This window comes from Salminus brasiliensis, chromosome 17 (assembly GCF_030463535.1).
Source record: "Salminus brasiliensis chromosome 17, fSalBra1.hap2, whole genome shotgun sequence".
In the NCBI taxonomy this organism is placed as follows: Eukaryota; Metazoa; Chordata; class Actinopteri; order Characiformes; family Bryconidae; genus Salminus; species Salminus brasiliensis.
The window spans coordinates 12,158,068-12,179,970 of NC_132894.1; the positions used below are offsets into that span (position 1 = coordinate 12,158,068).

The 21,903-nt window shown below is 41.1% G+C and overlaps 2 protein-coding genes across 3 annotated transcripts; both read right to left on the reverse strand.

Moving 5' to 3' along the window:
- Positions 1 to 2,312: 2,312 nt before the first annotated feature.
- On the reverse strand, positions 2,313 to 7,135 carry fam174c (family with sequence similarity 174 member C). Its single transcript, XM_072660166.1, has 3 exons — positions 6,709 to 7,135; positions 6,390 to 6,518; positions 2,313 to 4,500 (listed from the first exon to the last, which is right to left on the reverse strand). The coding sequence occupies exons 1-3, from the start codon at positions 6,984 to 6,986 to the stop codon at positions 4,497 to 4,499; spliced, it is 411 nt and encodes a 136-aa protein (XP_072516267.1). The 5' UTR covers positions 6,987 to 7,135; the 3' UTR covers positions 2,313 to 4,496.
- Positions 7,136 to 7,701: 566 nt separating this feature from the next.
- On the reverse strand, positions 7,702 to 20,102 carry ptbp1b (polypyrimidine tract binding protein 1b). 2 transcript variants are annotated; one of them, XM_072659996.1, is made up of 16 exons: positions 20,038 to 20,102; positions 19,346 to 19,396; positions 18,388 to 18,418; positions 15,383 to 15,443; positions 15,119 to 15,291; positions 14,612 to 14,758; positions 13,799 to 13,954; positions 13,537 to 13,647; positions 12,937 to 13,114; positions 12,656 to 12,736; positions 12,416 to 12,558; positions 11,246 to 11,279; positions 10,306 to 10,398; positions 9,920 to 10,136; positions 9,725 to 9,802; positions 7,702 to 9,639 (listed from the first exon to the last, which is right to left on the reverse strand). In XM_072659996.1, the coding sequence occupies exons 1-16, from the start codon at positions 20,043 to 20,045 to the stop codon at positions 9,507 to 9,509; spliced, it is 1,695 nt and encodes a 564-aa protein (XP_072516097.1). In that variant the 5' UTR covers positions 20,046 to 20,102; the 3' UTR covers positions 7,702 to 9,506. The 2 variants fall into 2 exon arrangements, 1 of the variants encoding a protein (XP_072516097.1); XR_011977682.1 differs by lacking the exons at positions 7,702 to 9,639; positions 9,725 to 9,802; positions 11,246 to 11,279 and having other exon boundaries at positions 10,049 to 10,136; positions 20,038 to 20,097.
- Between the last annotated feature and the right edge of the window lie 1,801 nt (positions 20,103 to 21,903).

A 21,903-nucleotide genomic window follows, 5' to 3' on the forward strand; every position in this document is an offset into this window, starting at 1 on the left:
TGGTTTGAAGGCCTTCAAGTAGGCCGATTTTCAGAACGCGACAGGATGTAAGCTCTCGTGTGTGCTGAAAGTCAGGCAAGGCCGTTATTTTACACACACAGCTCACACTCCTCACAAGCGGCTAAAGATCTCCACAGGAAACCGTTGCATCTCCTGCAGATTTGGGAGACCTTCACAAAGAGGCACAATGGTAACTTTTTATACGCTGAATAGCATCTAAAAGGTAGCAATGCGCGGCTGCTTTTCACGGCTTTCTTTCTTTCTTTCTCGTGAAAGTGAAAAGGCCGCTGAATCGAGCCGGAGAAAATAAGAATCATCAACAACACTCCAGTTTTCACTCCGGCTTTGAAATGCAGGAGCCGCACAGCCGGAGCACACCTTCTCCCTAAGTATGCTTTTTATTGGAGGGAATGAATGAATTCGTCTCTCTCTCTCTCAGCAGATCCAGATTTCTGTCCCTTTTTTTAAAACGTGGAATTTTATATGGCTCGGTCATTGTGTTCCCAGTGTATTTATGGACTGGGGGAAGAATGTAGGGGCCATTTTTCTCGCAGCACCAGCCGAGCAAGTCAATGGTGTTTGTTCCCCTTCCTGCTTTCCCTCTTGATGCTTTTTAAAGTGCAGTTTTTGACATGAGTCCAGAATCCAATCACACAGTTCTCATAATCCGGGACTCGGTCACTGGGAAAATAAATTGAATATTCCAGCAAGATTACTAGAACTAGACTTAGGCGCTGCCAAAAAAAAACTATACATTAATAAACAGGTCAGAAATCTGGACATTTTTGGGACTCATTGGTCTATATCTGCATATTACAGCTCAGAGCTGCTGATGTTACTTTTCAGCTAAATAAACTACTTTAGGAAGGTTTACCGTCCACAGGCAGTATCCAGAAGGACCTTTTAGTCTTCGTGATTGGCAGAGAGAATTAAGTCTTATCTTTTTTATTTTTATTTTCTATATTTTAAGTGAAGATGTGGTGGTAAGTCACGTGTTTGCTCTTCTTTTAGGTTTTGCAGCATAAACACTGATTTTTGTGGAAGCTGCCTCCATTCATCTCACTGAACTGAACCTCCTTATGCCATGTCTGTGATGTAGACAGACAGATGGCGCCACCTGGTGGCTGATTGAGAATATCCAGGAGTGCTGAAAAAAAAGAAAATCCCTTGACAATAAAATTATTATATACATCGATCAGCCATTACATTAGTACTACCACAGCATTACCACTGCTAGGTGATGTGAAAAACAATCATTATCTCTGTCCACAGTGGTATATGTTAAGGGGTGTATATATTAGGCAGCAAGTGAACAGACACTTACATTTGAGTTAAAATATATATGATAAAAAATGTGTATGTATATATATATATATATATATATACACACACACACACACACATTATACATAACACCCAAGCGATGGAGCATACAAACATAATAATAATAATAATAATAATAATTTAACTTTCTTATCTACCTCTTCCTGGTCAGGTGGTAGGTCCAGAGTCTATCTGCAATCACTGGGCATAGGGCAGGAACACCCCCTGGACAGGGTGCCAGCCCATCATTCCACACACACAGTCAGACCTTGTGACCAATTCACCTACTATGTGTTTATGGGAGGTGGGAGGAAACTAAAGTACCAGGAAAAACCTACTCTGAATAATAGTAATAATTTTGTTTCATAGTACCAGGAAATTGTTGTCACTGTGCCTTTAACAGTAAAATATGTAAATTGCCTTTATTCTGACTGGCTGGCCCATGCACACCTTGGGCTAGGTTTCCCAAAAGTGTCAGCCACCACCTCTTTTTGAACTGCAACTGATGCAACATCACTGGGCACCCAACACCCCAGCTCTGATGCATCAACTAACAGACACCCATGCTGTCTAACATCACACAGTGAGAGTGATGTGGGCAGAGAGCGCCATCTACCCACCAAGAGAGAGCATGGCCAGTTGTGCTCTCTGAGGCTCTGGGTGCTGATGGCAAGCTGCAGGACCTGGCATTCAAGTTAGCAATCCTTGGATCATATTGTCAGCACCTTAGCCCGCTGAGCCACTTCACTTCTTCCCAAAAGTGTCTCAGGAAAAATAATATCCTTAAAGGGTCAAACAAGTGTCCGACTGCATACTCCTTCTACCAGACAGGATCCTGACACTGAGATGCTTTCGGGAAACAGGGCCCTAAAACTGACACTTTCTCACATGCTGGAGAAATGCTAGAGTAGGGAAAATACAAGAACATGGAGCACCTGAGGGCTGTATAGATACTGTGAAGAGCAACTAAATAAATACTCCAACCACACTTAGCTGAAGAATCTTTATTTGAAATCAACTTCAGGGAAGTGCTGTTAATTGTCAACAGCAGTTTTCAATAAGAGCAGCAGAGGCAAACGCCCCGACACACGTTCAAACCTGCCGTCCTGTACAACCGTACAGCCTGTGTAGGTACAGCATCCTATCTCTTAACATAGGACAAAGGAAACTGGATTGTTCAAAGTTTAAAGACTTTGTGAGTTCATTCTCACTTGGGTCTGAACCACTGACTGTACACATCATGTCTGAACATGCAGATCCGTGTAAACCAGGGCAAAAGCATTACATTCTTAATTAGGCCTTGTATATTCTCTTTAAAGAGTGGTTCACAAAAATAAGGCCTGAAAGGCAGTCGATCAGCCAAGATACCTGAGGTTCTGACATTTAGTTTTGTCAGTGTTGTACCAGAGCTAATGTAATAGAAGTCTGTGACAACCAAAACCATTTTCAGTGGCACTGACTTATATTATATGTTAGCTACATTAACAGTCAGAACCCAAATATATTTTGGCAGATGACTGCATTTGGATTTGGGGGGGCATGTTTGGGAGTGAACCATTCCTTTAAAGGCAAGCTCTGGATTTTAGCAGTTTACAAATTTCCTGTCAGCCTTCAGCAAGACATTCCTTGATGAGGATTTAGAAATATATTAAATAGAAAATATTTTTATTTTACAAAGAAAATTAAAGCTTTCAAAATGCAAAGAGTAGCATTATCACAAATCTGTTGAATTATATATATATATATAAAAAAAAGAAAAACAAAAAACCCAAACACTCAAAGGCACACTTTATAAGACATCTGAATATTGAGTACTAAATACCTGCAGATATCTCATGCAATCCACCCAAATGGCACAACAGCAAACACTGTGGTCAATAGTCAGCTGGCCTCACGCCTTTCACCCTGGCTTTAACAGGAGTCAGTAAGGGTCGGTACAAGCTCTTAACTTTAGCCTTTATGAAATTACAGGAATCTCACACCAAAAAATGCACGTTTTCATTGCAGAACAAATACAGAAGCAGCAAGACTGCACACTTTCCTCCAGAAGGAATCACAGCTATTTGACACATTGGTCATCGGGGGTTGCAGCTTTGGCAGCGACGGCTCGCAGGGGTAAGAAATCTGTTTATAGTCACTCTTAAAACTTAAGGTGCTTGAAATGGTTCTGAGAGCGATGCCATAGAAGAACCACTTTTGGTTCCATAAAGAACCACTGTTTGTCCAAAGTGACTGTTCTATGGCACGACTCAAGGAACCACTTGAAGAACCTTTTTTTTTCTTTTTTTTAATCATTTTAACAGTGTAGGGCAGTACAGACAAAACTCTGTTGCACTTCAGTCAAAAAGATCAGATGTGAGTTAGAGGAGCGTGCTGCCATCAGCTTGTCTTCAGCTTTATAACGCTGAATGCTTGCTCCTCCTCTTTCTGTGTGAAGAACATCAGCCCACAATAAATAAAATAAACAACTCACCAACATTCTCAAAGTGCAAAACAAAGAGTGTGTCAAACCATTTGACAATTCTAGGAACGTTCATATCGTGTTGATGATGCAACTCTAAACAGGAATGTTCTCAAAGGGGACCGTCTTGGACTTACGGACGGGTGCCTGCCGCCTACTTTTCAAAACCTGCCCCACTGGAGTTCTGTAGTAATGTATGCATGTCCACTAAACATAGAGGACAGTATGCAATGCATAACAAAGCTTAAAAAAAAACAAAAGAAAAAAAAGGTCAATTTAACAAAATCACTGACAGTAAATGTGGAATCAAACAAATACAGCATCATAGTTCCCAGGATAAAGGGTGGTCATTCAGAAGTACGACTGATTAGTACACAGATTGAGAGCTCATTATAAAAATAAGAGCCTGGAAAGAAATAAAGACTGTTTTGGTACAAGGACATCACCAAAACAGATTTAGTCCCACGCTCAATACCCAGCTTTCCAATGCATAAATCAGGACCTTCTCTAAAGTTCGGAGACGGCCTGTTTTTGTTTGTTTGTTTTTGGGTTTTTTTTGGTCATTTATGTCCATCATAAGAACACATTCCACTTTATTGCTGACAACTGTACACCTCCAGCATTGCATTATCCAGGTTCTCTCCTCTACTCTCCCCAAAGAATGGATTGTCTTCATTACACTCTTAGCCTTCCTCCTCTTGGTGCTCCAGGCTCATCTGATAAAAAGCACATCAGAGAGATCAGCAAAACCACACCTCTAATCAGTACATTGATTGAGTGCAAGAGTGGTGTCAGTGTAAAGGTTTAGCTCTAAAGAAAATCACTACTTGACAGCAAACAAGGGCACAGGGTTACTGAGGCAAAGCACGGCTCTTAAGAAGCAAGACAAGGTAATAAACCTACATTTCGTCATAGTACAGTATAGTGTTGGGTAGACACCATAGCTACGTTTACACAGCAGGTAAAAGTGGCCCAAAATCTTTGTTGGCATGTGGTGACATATGTGTTATCTGTGTGGCAGTGTGAACAGTTAAAAACACAGTGAATCTGATACAGGGCAACGTGCAGCCTGAACAGCCAGACTGGAACTCATGTGACTTTTACGTCGACCTAATCCGACATTCGCTGAGGAATGGACGAACGTTTTCAGTGCTGGGATAGTGAGGAAATGGGCCTCATTAATATTTGGGGTGACCCCTCTGTTCAAACAAAATGGTCCATATCGCAAGTACTCCATTTTTGAAGAAATTTCTAGTGAAAATGGCCGATTGTGACCACAGGAGGGCGCAGCTGCAGCGTTGAAGGAAAATAACATGGCCTTCTTACAGTTAGCTCGAAAGCATTCTCTGTGATAAGCCCAGCTGTCAGCCACTGAAACTCCTTGTGAACTAAAACCTCACGTGAAGCATTGCTGTTTTGTGCATGCCCGTCAATTTAGGAGTGTGAACTGTTCAGACGAATTTCAAACATCGGTCACATAAAAAAATGTGGGGTTTTTTTGTTTGTTTTTTTGGGGGGGGGGGCAAAAACAAACAAACAAACATTGGACTTGGTAAGAAATTGGATTTGGGCCACTTTACCTGCTGTGCGAGCATAGCCCAAGCTGGTGAGTATTGCGTATCTTGTCTATCTAGGTATATATAATCGACTTTTGTATTTACCAGTCTCTAAGCTTAGGCATCTTTGGACTTTGGACTGTTTACGCTAGCTAGAAATAATTTCTGAGAGAATAACAAAGCACTTTAAACTGTTCTGGATAAGAGCTGGTAGGGTAGACTGAGAGACAGGGTGATTAAGGTTGAGTGAGTTAGTGGGAGTGAGAGAGAGACTGATTGAGTAGATGGAAGGGTGAGAGTGAGTGAGTGAGTGAGTGAGTGAGTGAGTGAGTGGCTGATTGAGTAGATGGAACGGTGAGTGTGTGAGTGATTAAGACAGCGGGTGAATGAGAGTGACCGTGTGAGAGGGTGATCTAGTAAGTGGGCGAGGATGTGAGTAACTAAGTTTTAAAAAAAAAATGAAAATGAGCAAATGAGTGACGGATGAAAAGGGTGTGAGGTAATCTGTTAAATTCTCTTACTTTTAAAACATTGAAACCTGTAACTGTAGCAAAATAAATGTAGCACTATGTCATTCCAATAAAACACCTTGAACTGAACTAAATTGAGATGGATGGATGACCGAGTAGGTGTATGACTGACAGAGTGAGATGGTGATGGAATGGGTCAGAGTGGATTGGTCAGAATGTGAGTGACTGAGTTGTCCTGCGTGAGGTGAACAGGTGTAAGTGGGTGAGTGACTGAGTAGTCTTCAATCTGTCACAGAGTGGCTTGATGAACATGAGTTAGATGGCCAAGGTTGCTCTACATCTGGGCCTCGTTCCTCAAACTCTTCCTAATAATGTCTTTAAATTTGTTCTTGAGAAAAGCTTTATGATGCTCCCACAACGAAGACTCCCACTGTTCTCATAACTCCCAACTAAGTAACTCAGTAGATTTTAGGAATCTCTTCTGAAGAACAGCTGGTCAATGAGACCCTATGTATCTTAAATGGTTAAAGTAACGTTAGCTAACGTAAGTAGCAAGTCCTCGTTAAGCAGCAGTGTCACCTTCTGAGGGACCTGGCTTCGTAAACAGTCGTGTCCTCTTCGTCGCTCTCCAGCTGTGCCATCTCCACTGTGTCGTCGTAGTTCGACAAAAGGCCGTATTTCTTCCTCTGTGTAGTTGTTTTCTTTAAGCTGAAAGGACAGGGACACGAAAACAGACATGTTTAGGTGAAGAAAGAAGGTCATTTTAAAGAAGGTAGCTAGTTTTAATCTCCGAACATTACTAAGCGCCAGCTCCCCCGCAGGAAGCTAGCTAGCACTAGCTAACCTAACGTGTTATTGAAGTTAGCCTAGCGGCTAACGTGAAAAACTTTAGACTCACCGGACTGCTCGAACTAGAAAATAAAGAACCCCGATAATAGTGATCCCGATGAGGACGTACAAAGCCCTCTGAATCATAGACCCTTCCAAATTCAGGCTGGTCAGAGTGAAGTTGCCCGCGGCTTTGGTCTCCGGTTTGGTTTTGCTGGTGCTGCCGCTCAGAGCTGCTCCCTGTCCGGCCGCTTTGGTAGTGTTAGCTGCGGGCACCGCTGGAGTAGGGCCTTCTGCCAGAGCCACGGCCAACAGCACACACACCGAGAGGAAAGCTCGCAGTATCATCGTGAGCTGGAATTATTCTGACAGTCAGGAGAAACTGACGTTCACTTGTCTAGTGTTAAAGACAGCGACTGAACAGCAGCGTACACTGCCGGACTCCGAGCGGTCTTCCTGTTTCGTCCCGAACGACGACGCACGTTCAGTGCCTCTGTTAATTCAGTCCTGAAAGGAAACAGGGGCGAAATACTGCAGCACACACGCAGTGTTAGAAATTACTTCATTTATTTATTCATTCACTTTATTTAGTTTTTATTTAGTATTTAGCTTGAAAATAAAATGTATACATTTGGTTTTACTTGTCAGTTGAAATAATCCAGTTTAGCTAGCTAGCTAATTCACCTAACCATAGACATGCCCGTTAGAGCTCTGCTAACGTCGCTCCAGACTACAGGTTACTAAAACGACACGACACCTCAATACTATAAACAAAAGGCAGGTCAGATTTACCTCCAAAGTAAGTACGTCTTTTTTTCCGTAATTAAAATGCACCGTAAATGTACACACTAGAAAAAGTACAACCGTACTAGGTTTAAGAGTCCATCCTCAAAAATAACCTAGTGCTAGAGCAGTGGTTCCCAACCCCGGCAAGACCACTTGACAGACCTGCTCCAACTCCGAGTGCTTTTTAAGGAGTGGGTCTGTTCAGGTGTGCAGGAATGAGGACTATGGTTGTCTAAATGAATATTATAATACTATAATCAAGAAATTCTACAAAGAATTTGAGTAAACAAATGTTTAATAAAGGCAACATACACAGAAAGTACACTCTCCAGAAAAAAGGAATGTTAACAGATTTTGAAGACAGTGTAACCCTACTTATTTTTTGCATGCTCATGGTCCACAGCTGTAATCAAAATACACATCTGCTTTCATAGTTTCAAAAAAACCCAAAACTATTGCTTTTTTATATTGCAGTACAAAAATAATATTTACACCTTATCTATCAACTTCTATGGGGAAACAAAAGCATTAAATCATTAAAGGCAGATGATGTGTACTGAGGTCGGTCAAATGCTGTGCAATGTTGCATAAGATATAGTCCTGCCATTTTCAAAACATTGGTACAAAATGTTCAACAGCACAGAGTAACTGTATATTTTACATCATTTCTTTTTTTTTTTTTCCTTTCATATATATTTTGTTTTGCACATGAGAAATATCAAATTCCAGCACTTTTTACTCTGAAATATAAAAGGCCAATCCCTTCCATTAGGAATTTTACCACATTGGTCCCATGCAGAGGCAAAACCTGCTACACTGATAAAAAAAGCACAAAGGTGATTACTGTAAATAACCATGTAAAGGCCATTGGAATATGTTTAAAAAAATAATTAAGAGTTTATGATTAAAAATGACTTAACATGCATCTACATAGAAAATCATTGTATGGGTTGCTGAAAGACAGCTAGGAACAGGTATTATATGGTCCAGAGCCAAACATCAAAGAAAGGAAACGGATAAAACTAATCCTCAATCTAAAATACAAAAATCAAGAAACTTTAGCAATTCCAATGCGGACTGGTAGAAATTAAACCTTTTATGGAGGCGTTTCAAGATACAAATACCCCTACAACCCCCATCCTTTAAAGAAGTTCTAACTGGTCATTTTAAAAAAGAGCTTTTGATTTTAAGAACAGAGCCTTTGGTTTCAAGCTGTAGTGTATGTATAAAAAAAAAAAAGCTACAAGAGTACATTAAATATACTGAGCATTACAATAGCAGTTATAAAACAGAAAAAAAACAAAAAAAAACACAAACACATGATGTCACTACTTCAGATGTAAGGTACAGAAAAGAGCATAGGATAGGAAAATAAGTTCTACTGACCAGAGGCCAACATGCAATGGCCTACAGCATCAAGGCAATTAGTTAATGCTGTATTTATACACAAATGATTGCATTAAATTAAAAAAAAAAAGAATGTAAACATTCTATGTCTATAGATACAGTATATGTGAAAGGAATCATACAAGGACTGGGCCTGTAAAGAGCCTGTTTTTCAGGCAAGTTAAAATTCATTTCCTTAAGGCTCTCTAGCTGAAGGAAAATTGTAGCCTTTAACTACATGTACACAAATGGAATGTAAACCAAACTTCAGAAAATATTGGTTTCACACCAGAAATCATTACTTATAGTCTTAGGAAAAAGAACAGAAGATTAAAAGAAACAGTAAGGCACAAGAAGCACCTCCAGAAAAGCAGAGCTGTACTTTTAGGGGACTAATGCCCATAATGGCAAGTGTTCAATACAAAGTGGAACAAAATGTGTTGCAAACATGTAAAAGGTAATATGGATATTGATAGTCCTCACAGAAACTTAATTTATATATATAAAAAAAGAAAACCCTTAGATAAGAACCACTAGATATACTTCATAAATACAATAGAGGAATGCTGGAAGTGTGATTTATGGTTGAGTCTTCCTTGAAGCTGAAGTCATCTCAACTTTAATGTTTGTATGGGACTGGTCAATCCAGCCTTAAAATCAGTCTCTTTTCCTTCCTTTAAATCTGCCTCCCCTCTCTCAAATGGTGGATTTGGAGAAAGACACCCTAAGATGGTGGTTCTCGCCAAGATCATGATTGTGGAACTCAATGAGCGACTCGATTGCTTCTTCCACAGAACCCATCTGAATCAGGGCCATCTTGCGATCTTTCCTGAAAAAGATCGAAATAAAAAAATAAAAGTTAGTATCAAGAAATATAAATAAAATAATGAAGAAACATGTTGTGAAGGACTTACTGAAAGAACTTGAAGTTCTTGACCAAGGCACCAGAGCTGGAAAACAGCATCTTGAGATCATCTTCAACAACTGAAGGACTATTAAAGAAAGGGCAAGAAGAAAAAAAGTCAAACCTATTGTACAGGCATTTTCGATCAAAAGTTAAAAAGGAGTAGGGGGAGGGGAAACTAAAACATGCAGTTGTTTCTGCTTACGGAATATTAGAAAGATGCAGCGTTGATGACGGTGGGAAGATGTTAGAGTAGTTCTTGGAGCCAGGCTTCTTAAAGCGATGAAGGGGAGAGTTGCTGTAATCCTTTGTAAGCCCCTGGTCCTCATGTCCCTCACGAGGCAACTGAACAGTTGTATGTTTGGATAATGTGATGCGCAATGCCCTCCCATACAACTTCTGCCCATTCAAATGGCTCATTGCTAAGTTGGGGAGGGGAAAAAATTATGAATAAATAACACCCACCACACACAAGTGAGACTGATGTTGAAGACAGTCATGCACCCAACGACACTTTATACAGTTAAAATAATGCATTTCTCAATTCATTAATTGTAATTTAGGAAGAACAAACGGTAGAAGTTTAGTTACCTAGTTGTGCTTGAGTGCCATCAGACATCTGAACCAGAGCATTCTCCTTTTTGTTGAACATGATTTTTACCCTGATCACATCGCCATATACACCTATAGAAGTGGAAAAGGGCCATGTGTCAGGATAGAGCTGCAGAACTTCCTTAATAATGTCACTTAAAACCTGAGCCCTACAAACAAACTTCAGGTCACAATCAAGACACTCCATCAAATGAGTGCAGCATAGTTTTTATAGAACGCAAAAAGTGCCACTCAAAAACCTTCATTACTAATGCTTAGTCAGCCTGTGTTGGCCATTTTAGGTGCCATGGACTTTGATCCCATGACCTGAATAAAAGTCTAACAAAGTAATCTGTGTGTTAAAGAAAGCATTTAAGATACGTAGCAATGCGAAAATGGCTCTAGTCGAGAGGACAGAGGAAGGGAACACAGGGGGACTTTCACAGATTGTGGAAACAGGAATGGACTTAGTTTCCCCTCCTTATTGTAAGAATTAACGAACTTAGGTGGGAGGGGGAGCGAAACGCCGCTGTAAAAAAGGCTAGCTTGAGGGCAAAAGGTTGGGTGAAAAAAAGGCTGTTTTTACACAAACGAATGATAGGAGTCTTGACTATTTACCAAAGTTTAAAAGCTTCCCTCAGAAAACATGCAAAAACAAAAGGTGAAACAAAAAGACATGCATCTTAAAATAGTAAAACGTTCTTTAGTAAGGCACAAAAAGATACAGCATCTCATCCAGTTTGGAGCTTTGGAATAAGGCAACAGCCCCTTAAAGAAGTGTTGCTGAGAGTGCCGCAGCTTTTTGGGATACATCTCTCAACACACAAAAACAGCAGAAACCAAAAGCACTCCTGTTTTAGAGTCAAACTGCTTTGTGAGGGAAGAAATTGGAAGAGAACAGAACAAACAAAGTGATAAAAAGATGCTAAGGATAACATACCGAAAAGAATAAAGAGGCATTGGGGCGTAACTCTCTTTAGAGGACAGCAGAGGAAGGCAGCGGAGGGAAGAGGGGACAGGTAAAGATCGGAGGCAGAATGGAGGTTCAACATATCCACAGCGAGGAGGCAGTTCCACGGGAAATGGCGAAAAACGGTGGTTGGATCATGAAGATGGTTAATGGATTGGGAGCAGAAAAAGGAGGGGAGGGTAGACATTGAGGTATATTGAATGTGTTGAATGTGTGTACATGTATGTGTGAAATGCACATGTGTATTTAGGTGTGAGATGCAGTTTTGACAGTGTAAAAATCAGATTGAGGTGGACGTGCGTGCAGGACGACATTGTTTCAAAACAAAAAATAAAGAAAAGGGTAAGGGGAATAGGGAGGGAGAGAAAAGGGAGGTAAAAAAACAAGGTCAGTATACATACGGAAATACAATAGTGGTCAAGTTAACTAAGAAAATTAACCAATAGAAGAAAGTGCCGTTTCTCTTACAATTTAAGGATAAGAGCAATTCATTCCTCAAGATAAACAAAAGGCATGTCTAACTGCTGGAGCCTTTTTAAAAGAATAAATCAACCATTTACAAAGTTCACAGTATCAAGTATTCTACTTTTTTTAAACTGTACCATCAGACTTGCACAAAAGACCAAAACAAAACTGATGCACATGAACTCCAGCTGCAGGTCCTGCACAGCTCCAAACTGTCAGTCATTGTTAAGTTTTTCAAATTGAACCAATACTTGACAACGAACTTGTGTAAACTGGCTGGAATATTCATTTAAAATAGGTTAGCTGAAAATACATAAAGCTTGAATTAACTTGAAATGTTAGAGAGAGACTACGAATCTAAAGCTAAGCAAAGACAGGATGAACATCTGGGAGAAAAGCAAAGCTCAAACAGATATTCAAAAATTTGAACATTTCGCACAATACACAACTGCCCAAAAAAAAAAAAAAAAAATAGAGAGAAATAATCCACCCACATTACCATAGATTATACAATAAACCCTTCATTAATCTGCCCAACGCTCAATTCCTTTATGGTAGAACTGGTGCATATTCCAAACAAAACCCACTTCACTTGAACAGGCTTTAACTAAATTTTGCTGGATGATGCATACACGTGTACGTACAGACATGCAGTAATTATACAATGTTGCTAACCTCAGGGTTCAGGTTGCTGACCAGCATGACACAGTGACCACCGGAAAGGCTATGGAAGCCCAGTCTGCCTGCTGCTGCAGCTGCTGCCGCCCCAGGGATGGCCAGAGAGGCCAGGGCGCCAGGAACACCAGGCATGGCCAACCCTGTGATTGAAACACCACATTACATTTATAACAATTAATGAATAATGCACATATACCTTTTAAATAACTGGAAGTGCAGTACAGAAGATTGACAGACCTGCTGCCTGCTGAATGGCAAAGGCGGGAGGAAACGCATGGGCGCCAGCATATGGGGCAGCAGAAATAATTCCAGGTGTGGCTACAGAAGAAAAGTCCATGTGCCAGACATTAAACACATTTTCACAAGCAGCGATAAAGGTGACAAGTTTAGAAACTAAGGTCTCTTGCTGCTTTATTAAAATTAATTACTATATATGGGTTAGGCAAATAATGACAAACTGCACTACTGCTTCATTAAGGGGACTGAAAAGGGAGTTTGATTCAAGATCTATGCCTTACCAAATGCAGCAGCCATTGCATGGTGGTCAATAGCAGGCTGACTGTCTCCAGTGGGCAGATCAGGTCGTGTGTAATCTCGGCTTTTGTCATTGTTGTACTTCACATTCAAACTAGTTAACTTGGAAAAGCTAATGCGCAGAGTACAGCAGGCATTGTAGATGTTCTGTCCATCCAGGGCCTAGACGAAGACAACATTAGAGAAACATTAGCTGAAAGGTTTAAAGCAGTACAGGACACTTGTCATTTATATAATGCAACTAAATAAAGTGCCAAGAATACTACACAGCTTCCCAAAAGTGCATAATCAAAAGTTAATCAAGTAATTGGCTTGTTTCAAATGAAAGCTGACTTCTCCCCCCTCCCCCCACCAAGTCATCATCATTTTAAAAAAAAAAAAAAAAAAAAAAAAAAAAAAAAAAGCATTGCGCAGACTTTACTTTGGGCCCCAAGCCATCTTGTTAAACTGACAAATCATACTGTGTGGTATTCCTCTTCAATTCTAAATACTTCACAATGCACATGTCCTGGTTTGTCCTGTAAACGCTATACATATATATTTTTTCTTCAAAATCTAGTCAACCTCTAGATGGCAGCACTTACCAGCTTTGCATGCTGAGCAGTAAGACCATCAGCAAACTGAAGGAGAGCTTGGAACTGGTTGTTTTTGGTAAAGGTAATCACTTTCAGCACTGTGCCAAACTTGGAAAAGATCTGTTGACAAAAACAAAATATATTTTAAGGGATTAATGGGGGGGCAACAAAACCAAACCAACCGAATACAGGCATGGATATTCTAGATCTAAAAACACTCCTGTTGACAGCAAAGACAGTAGCTGATGAGTGAAGAAGTCAAAGAGGTTACCTGGTGCAGGACATCAAGGGTAACAGGGTAGAAAAGGTTCTCCACAATAACCCTGAGGACAGGGCTTGGTCCAGTCATACCAGAGGGGTCCACACCAGCAATGGACATGCTCCCTGTCTGGACTGCATTTACGGCCTGCAGTGCTGCCTGTGCCCTCTGCCATAAAATTGAACAGGAAAGGGGGGGGGAAAACCCACAGTAAATTCATAAGAGGGACACACCATGTTACGGATCACAAAAGCTTACCAATAATAAGGAAACAGGGGACATGCACAGTGGAAAAAATCTTATTTGGAATTAAACCCTTTCTCAAGTATATATTCAAACAGATTACGTAACCAGTCAGATAAACAAACTAAGCAACTCAATCAATGGATTGAGTAGGTAGATAGACCTCAGCTGTGGAATGCATTGGTTGCAAAGCAGCATGAGATCGCACAGAGACTGTTTAAAAAAGGGAGGGCAGTTTTTGGGCAGCACATTACAGAAAACCGCAAGATACACGCAAAGCAGTAAACAACCCCTTCAGCTTATATTAACATTCCACTGCAATTGGAGGAACCGTAATCATGGCTACAGCTGCACTACAAAAAATGACAAGCAACCCTGAGGTACATGGGTTGTGTGATATCTGCTAACAACTCCTTAAAGAACTCTTCTGCAAAATATAATACAGAAATATGGTCATATCAAACTGCAAAAAACAGCACCAATTTGATAAACAGAGCTTAATCAGAGTTGCAGAGAAGAGGGGGAAAGGGAATAAGGGAAAACAACAAGTGAGGAAGCTGGAAGCTCTCACTAGGCACATACCACTTGGTTTGGTGAATTATCGGTTTTCAGCTCCTTGTGGTTGGAATACTGCATAAAAATTGGATGATTCCTGATGACTGGTGTGACTGAGGAGTAGTAGCTGACCATAGTCTGCGCTGCCTCTTCTGTGTTCATCTCAAGGAAAGCCTAGGCAAACAAAACAAGAGTTTGCAAAACTACAGACAGCACAATTTACTGAATTCTAGACTAGGTTTGGACTATTGGGACACCAAGCTGTGTTTAGGACATAAGAATAGCAGTGCTACATGCAAGATCACAAAAATAAACACACATTTCCTTTCACAGCCTCCAGAGGATACAAGCTAACCTTTTTATAAGAAAATATTTATGTAAACCCATATGGTCAACCTTTTCCATTTGACCATTCATGGAGGTTTTATTTTCCACCAAAGAGACATTAAAAGCCAAGCAAGACATGCTCTAAATCTTTCAGGTTTTCCCTACAATAATAGGCCTATTCTAATGAGGGGTGCATTGTTAAAATACCTGGTTTTTTCCTTTAAGCATGAGCAGGTTGGTGACTTTGCCAAAGGGAAGCCCTAGAGAAATGACCTCAGCCTCATTTATATCACTGGGAAGCTTGCGTACATGTATGACACGGGATGGAATACCAGGACTTCTGATGTCACCTTTGAACTTCTTGCTGTCGTTACCATTAGCTGCAGTAGAGTAAAAACACTTTGTTAGGCAAATGCTAACAGGCTCACAAACTAAGACAAATGGAGCATAGGGTTTCTCTGAGAAATATACCTGCTGAACTCATGATATACGGCCCGTTGGAAACACAGGAGAAAAGCTCGTCTGATCCTCTCTACAAAAAACAAGAAACAAAAGAAAAAAGAAAAAAAGTAAGGAATCGCATTCATTAACTGTAACTAGACATCAGATTTTATTGATAAGTGACCCACAACTTTACCCCACCCTTCCCTCCCCCTTCTTACTATTGCAAAGCCTCATTAAAGGCAAAGCATGCACTAAACAGAGCATCAAGCAAGCAGACAAGTCCTCACACTACAGGAACAAGAACAGACATGGTGAAACATTTAACTTCAGGAAGCTGCTGAGCACCCGCAATCTTACAAGAGGCCGCCAGCTTACCAAATAAGGACACCCTTGGGCTATATTTTATATTTCGCATGGTGAAAAAAAGAAAAAAAAAAAAGGGACAGGAAGTGGGCATTGTGACAGCATTCAGTTTTCCTGTGCAAAGGGTGGGGTCACAGATCAACCAACAGCCCTAAACATTCCCTTAACCCACCCGAAAGGGAACAAGGAAGGAACTCCTGAGTTTTTTTAAGGCCGGGTGGGGGTGTGAGGGATATTGGAGTTTCTGGGTCATCAGGCAAGAGGAATGAGTGGGCAGACCGACATTTGCTAGATTCGCTCACAAGAAAGACCCTGTACAACTTTTTGTATTACAAATTGAGAAATAAAAAAAATAAATAAATAAAAAAGCTATCTAGCTTGCACTGTGGGGTTAAATACACCTCCCACATTCAGTTTTTATTTAATTCAGCTGTTACATTAGTGAAGCAGCGCAAGGAGGGAAAGAAGGGGGATGGGGTGTATTTCCCAGAAACAAGGGGACAACCACACGGAATAACTCCAGGGCACATTTTAGCAAGAAACTGGATGTCTTGGTCCGTAAGGAGGGGGAAGAACAACTATCCCAAAATACTTCAGTTGCATTGTCAAGCAAGATCATGTGACCAGAGGAGTCAAATCATCCTAGTCTGCAGCTTTTTGAGCACAAGCAGGCCACATGCATGTACCCTCCGCCATGCATTTAAAATTCCACTGCCACAGGACTCAATTAGAAACATATGTAGAGGTTCAGATGGGGGGAGGGTGCCACTAAAAGGTCTAACAGGGTAAGAAAAGGCTGGGAAAATGCATGTTCAACAGCGTTGTTTCAACACTTCATGCTGCTTTTAGCCATTTAGCTGCTGCTGCTGCTGCTGCATCTGGTCTGCACAACTTCAAAAACAAAAAACCCTCTAGACAGAACTGGAATCTTATAAGAGACTTGGACTGTAACTGATTATATGGATGTGCTTATAATTTGTTTGGCTTTGAGAATCAAGTACTGTAGCTATAGAGAGTGTATTTAAGAGGACAAAGGCACACCGAAGATAGGAATTTGCAACTGATTTCAGGGTGGGGACAAGGGAGTGAAGTGAAACCAGGTTAAAGGGATTAGAAAGGTGTGGAGAAAGGGAGGAGGGTAGGAGAAGGCAACAATTCACGCCAAGAACGGGGCTGTTACCACGGCAGCCCTGATTGTCATTCGCTCACCATGGAGACGTGCCTGTGGCTGCAGGTGAATGAAACCAAACCCAGGACTCTCTGGCCTGAATACACAAGACTGATTGTCTTCAGAAGGCCAGGTGTACATTTCTCCTACTGTTCAAGCTAGTCAAAGATTTACCCCTCCGCCTTGCCCTCGCCTCCCAAGAAAGACACAATTTCACCATGTGCACAACACGCCACACACCTGATTTACAACCGAATTAAGTGCAACAAAAGGCCAACAGTACCAAGTTAACCCTGGTCTGATCCATTAGCACTTCCCCCAACCACCTTGTCTCTAATCAGCACTGCTGAACAAACACAAGAGCAACACACGTGTATACAGAGGGGAGAGGCAAACATATTTGCATGTGATGAATAGGCTCCATTCATGTCATCGTGTCAACACCCAAGCCCATTTTTGAGGAATGCTTTTAAAATGGGTCTACTCGCAGAGCCAGGGCATACAATTAACTAGCACAACGCCAGCCTTGCTTAGGATTGAACCTATAGGTTAAACAAAAAAAACCCATAAAACCCTAAAAAGCCCATAAAACTCTGCACCATAATACAAGGATGAAATGAATCAAATTATAAAAGGGAAAAACCCACATTCCTAACATGCTTAGTCATCCATCACTACAATCCCCTCTTGCTTGCTTTTCATCCTACTTGACTGAACAGCTTCTCAAATTACACAAGCTTTGCATCACACTTCCTTGAGTAACATTGCTTAGAAACCTACCTAAAGATTACTGTTAACATGCATTGGCCAAATAAGTCTCATATCAGCCTGTTTTCAGAACTTAATCACATGTCCTCGTGTGCAGGGACATGTCTCTCATCTCCTAAATGCCTTCTCTTGTAGACAAAACTCAAGCATTAAAGTCTTCCAAGTAGCATGCCACAACAAACAGTATCCAAGATCACCTCGTGGCCCTGAAACCTAGTCATGTAAAAAAAAAAAAAAAAAAGGCTGGGGGGCTATGAATTGCTCCTTTGTTCTGAAATGTTGTAGATCCCCCATTACTACCCACATACCACAGATGATTATCTTTAGTGAAAGACTGGGGAGGAATGCACATGTTGCAGTAACCTTTGAAGGTCGATCTGAAGAACAATGGAAGCTCTGCGTTACACTTCCAGTATAGGTGATGTGACTTCAAAACAGCGTGTCCATCTCGCACCAAGGAACCATAACATTAACCAGCAAAACATGGGATAGCAATGTTTGACGCTACTTAAAAGGGGCATTGTCCTGGCCAAGCAAGCGTAATTCCACCAAGACATCCTTCTTTTCAGAGCAAAACAAGTCAGGTCAGTTTGATGGGAGTGGTGAAGCCTACATGATATACCTCAGCCGCGGACTTGAATTGGGAGTAAGGTTACTGGGGGGTTGAAGTCCCACAGCCAGTTAGTAGACCATTTAAAATAGCTAAAATACATCTGAAGGAAGCAGTGCTTACCTTGGTACCAACTGCAATGTCATGGACAACACTGTAAAGGACAAAGAAAACGTTAGAGAAACAAACGTGATGTAGAAAAACACAAATATAGATAGAAGTCTTCAGCTTTTGATACAAACTCTGGGGTTTGTATCAAAGTACATTAGCAAAGGGATTAGTGAGAATAGTATGCAAGCCCTGTAATATTTGCTGCTGCATATTAAATGTTAATTAGATCAGTCAAAGAAGCATCACTGTACAAATAAAGGTTGGGGGGGGGGGGGGGGGGTTGGTTGGGGGGGCTGGCAAGAATACTGGACCAACTTGTAATGCCGCCTTGAAGCAAAGCAGAAAAACCTGAACTAGTCCAGTTAACATTTTTCCACTACAGACAACCAGAGTGCATTACGACGACTAAACTGCATCCCGTCTTTCTTTCCCACAGATCTCTCAAAGCAAGAAATATGAGTGGCATTTGGGGCCAGGCACTGGTTGAAGATTAACCCCCACATCCTGTTTCTCATGATCTTACAGGAAACGTAATGGCCGAAGAACTCCCCTTTGCTGTACCGAGCCAACTAATTTTGTTTAAGCTGAAGAAAGAACAGCAGTGCAAAAAGAATAAAAAAAATTAGCATCTTGCAATAAAAGTGAAGGTCCTAGATATGCTCTACATATTGTCTAAGCCACAGCATATGAAGACCTTGGCTAATGCAGTGCTTCATAAAGCTAGGAGCAAAGGATCTCCCCATAAACAGCTTAGCAATAGTTGGGTAACAGAAACTGTGAGAGAAGACATTTGACTGTGCTTGTGCAAATGATCCTGATCCCACCAGAAAGATAGTTAACAGATGATATTTTTACTTTAAAAATTTGCTTATAAAAAAAAAAGGGGGGGGGGCTGTTCGAATTAGAAGACATCCTTCCTCGCAACACAAGACACAGCCTGGCTCCAAGCTTTAAAGACATGTGGACTTACTCTAATTCTGCGTAACTCGATCCCATAGGATACAGTTCAGTCTCGAGGCGGCTGCAGAGAAAAAGATCCCAGAACAAAATAAGACAAACGTTACAGAAAGGGTCCAATTAACCAAATCCACATTGCGGCCCTCGGTTAGCAAAACTTTCACGCTTTTATTTATTTAGCTAGTTAGATAAAAATAATAATAAAGACACTGCAGTGCAACAAGTGGTCGCAGAAGCGATGCTCTGAGGGATGGCGGAGTTGTGCCTAACAAACCAGCTAGCTAAATGGTAGGCTAGCGATGCAGCTACCGCAGAAAAGTTGGTAGCTAGCTATGTCGGTGGGGGGGGTAATGTTAGTAACACGGTAACACCTCGAACGAGACCTACAAAAGCAAAGTAAGAGAGAGAGAGACCACTGCACTGCTATGTAATAAAACTAACGTAGCTATAAGTAAAGTTAGCTCGTCGCTAACAGCAGCGTGGAAAACTAGCTATCGGTTTGTTTCCATCGCAACCCAGCAGTGCGCGTGCACGCTAACGGCAGCTCAAACACATTAATTTACCGATTCGCCAACAAATCATTTATTTGCTAGCTATCTATACAGCAGGGAAATGCGTGAACTGTAAAAGTAGATATAACAAAAACGACGACTGTAGCTACTTCTGCAGGGCGAACATTTAAAAAAAAATGATGACTAAACTTACCCGTCCATTGCACAAAGAGGAACTTCGGCTCTAATCAGGAACTTTGCTGCTTGGCTGAGTTTTCTTATAGCCCAACAAAATGGCGGCGCGCGCTGAGGCGGACACACCAGTCTGCGCTGATTGGACGCCGCGAAAACGGGGGGGGTACACGAGCCGCGCTCTGATTGGATAAGACTCCAGATAAACGCGAAGAGCGGCCACAGCTTCGGGTGAATCAGATAGTAGCGATACTAGTGATGAGCTCGGTTCAGTTCTTTAGAACGGTCCCTTTCAAAATATATGTGGGATTCAGTGATTCAGTGATTCAGGGATTCAGTTTCGGTTCGGGATCACGATGGTTAGTTATGTGTTACACATAGCGGCCACAGCTTTCGTGTGAATCAGATACTAGTGATGAGTTCGGTTCAGTTTCCCGAACCGATTCTTTCGAACGGTTCTGTTTGAAAACAAAATGCGAGATTCAGTGATACAGTTTCGGTTCGGGGCCACGATGGTTAGACAACTCTTACAAACAACGGGCACAGCTTTCGGGTGAATCAGATACTAGTGATGAGTTCTGTTCTGTTTACTGGGACCACGAAGCTAGTTTTAGGCGTGTTATTTGTAGTATTTGTTGTTGTGTATTTATATGGATCAATAATAAAAGACCTTTATAATTCGATTCAGTTGGACTCGTGAGTCGGCTCAACCGATTCATTGAAAATAACATGTTAAACATCTCCGTGTAAACAGTAACTGAGCTCCATAGTTTATTGTTCAAAAATAAAAAGCTATATTACATAAAAAAAAATCATTTATAAACGTCACGCGTTGATTAATGTTCCTTGATAAGCGTTGTTTTTTTTTTTTTTAGGTTTTCCTGCTTGTAACCAGAATATGCCCTGCAAACCCCCACAGACTGCAGACCACAACCTAGGCTAGCTAGCTGTATTATAGCATGTTCAAACGACAGGTGGTTACTGTGTCCTGAAACGGTGCTGCTTAGAAAGAAGATGCTGCTGCTGGCCTGCACATATTCATATTTAATAAGGTAGCCTGTGTCTCCCAAGTACGCACCCACAGACACAGGGCGTGTTCTGTTATGGGCAGTAGTCAAACTGAAAGGGAAAAAAGGGGGATGGTGGGCTCAAATGACACTGATGGAGGGGATCCGTGAGTGTAGATATACCTTTTGACTTGTGGCACAGTTTTTTTCAGAGCTTCTTTACCTGGACAAAAGGTTTATTTGACCGAATGACATTCATTGCAATTGCAAGTTAATTTATGCTGACCTATTTAAATAAATGTAGATCGTGTCACTGAATTAAGGTCATACAACATAAATAAAATATAATATCCATAAAACACATTAACAACAGTAACAATCTCCCCACCAGACGAGCCCTGGTTGTGGGCCCAATTGTCATTAGCGAGGACCATAAAGCACCAGGAAATGTATAATGCATATCAAAACTCTGGAGAATGATCTACTGTGTAAGCTATATCTGATTTAATAACAGCAAGGAGGGCAGCAATTATTAGAATGACGGATAGGTTCCTGGACAATAGACTGATAAGTAGCCCTTTGGTCTTAACCATTAACAGCCCCCTCAGCACTGCCACAGTCTGCTGATCGCACTCTTATCTAGCTGCACTGATAGTTCCATTCAGACCTTCCTTTGGTCTCCTAGATGTCTCTGAAAGCACCTCAATGAGACAGGGACCCGGAGAAGTACTCTGTCACATTATGGGTCTGACGAAACAAAATGCAAGACTAATTCTTAATGGGTTTGAAATCAGTGTAAAATAATAATTCAATTTGGGTTGGGCCTTATAGCAAAAATGTCAGTTTGTGATACCTGAAGACCTTACAGCACAAATGCAGGT

Bases quoted from the DNA above. Each gene is read 5' to 3' on its own strand.
- fam174c (XM_072660166.1), bottom strand. From the start codon at position 6,986: ATGATACTGCGAGCTTTCCTCTCGGTGTGTGTGCTGTTGGCCGTGGCT. The intron at 6,519-6,708 runs GTGAGTCTAAAG...CTGTCCTTTCAG, and splicing joins TTTCTAGTTCGAGCAGTCCG to CTTAAAGAAAACAACTACAC.
- ptbp1b (XM_072659996.1), bottom strand. The intron at 15,292-15,382 runs GTATATTTCTCA...ACTCTACTGCAG, and splicing joins GTATATCATGAGTTCAGCAG to CTAATGGTAACGACAGCAAG. The intron at 12,559-12,655 runs GTCTGTCAATCT...TTTCAATCACAG, and splicing joins TGCCATTCAGCAGGCAGCAG to GGTTGGCCATGCCTGGTGTT.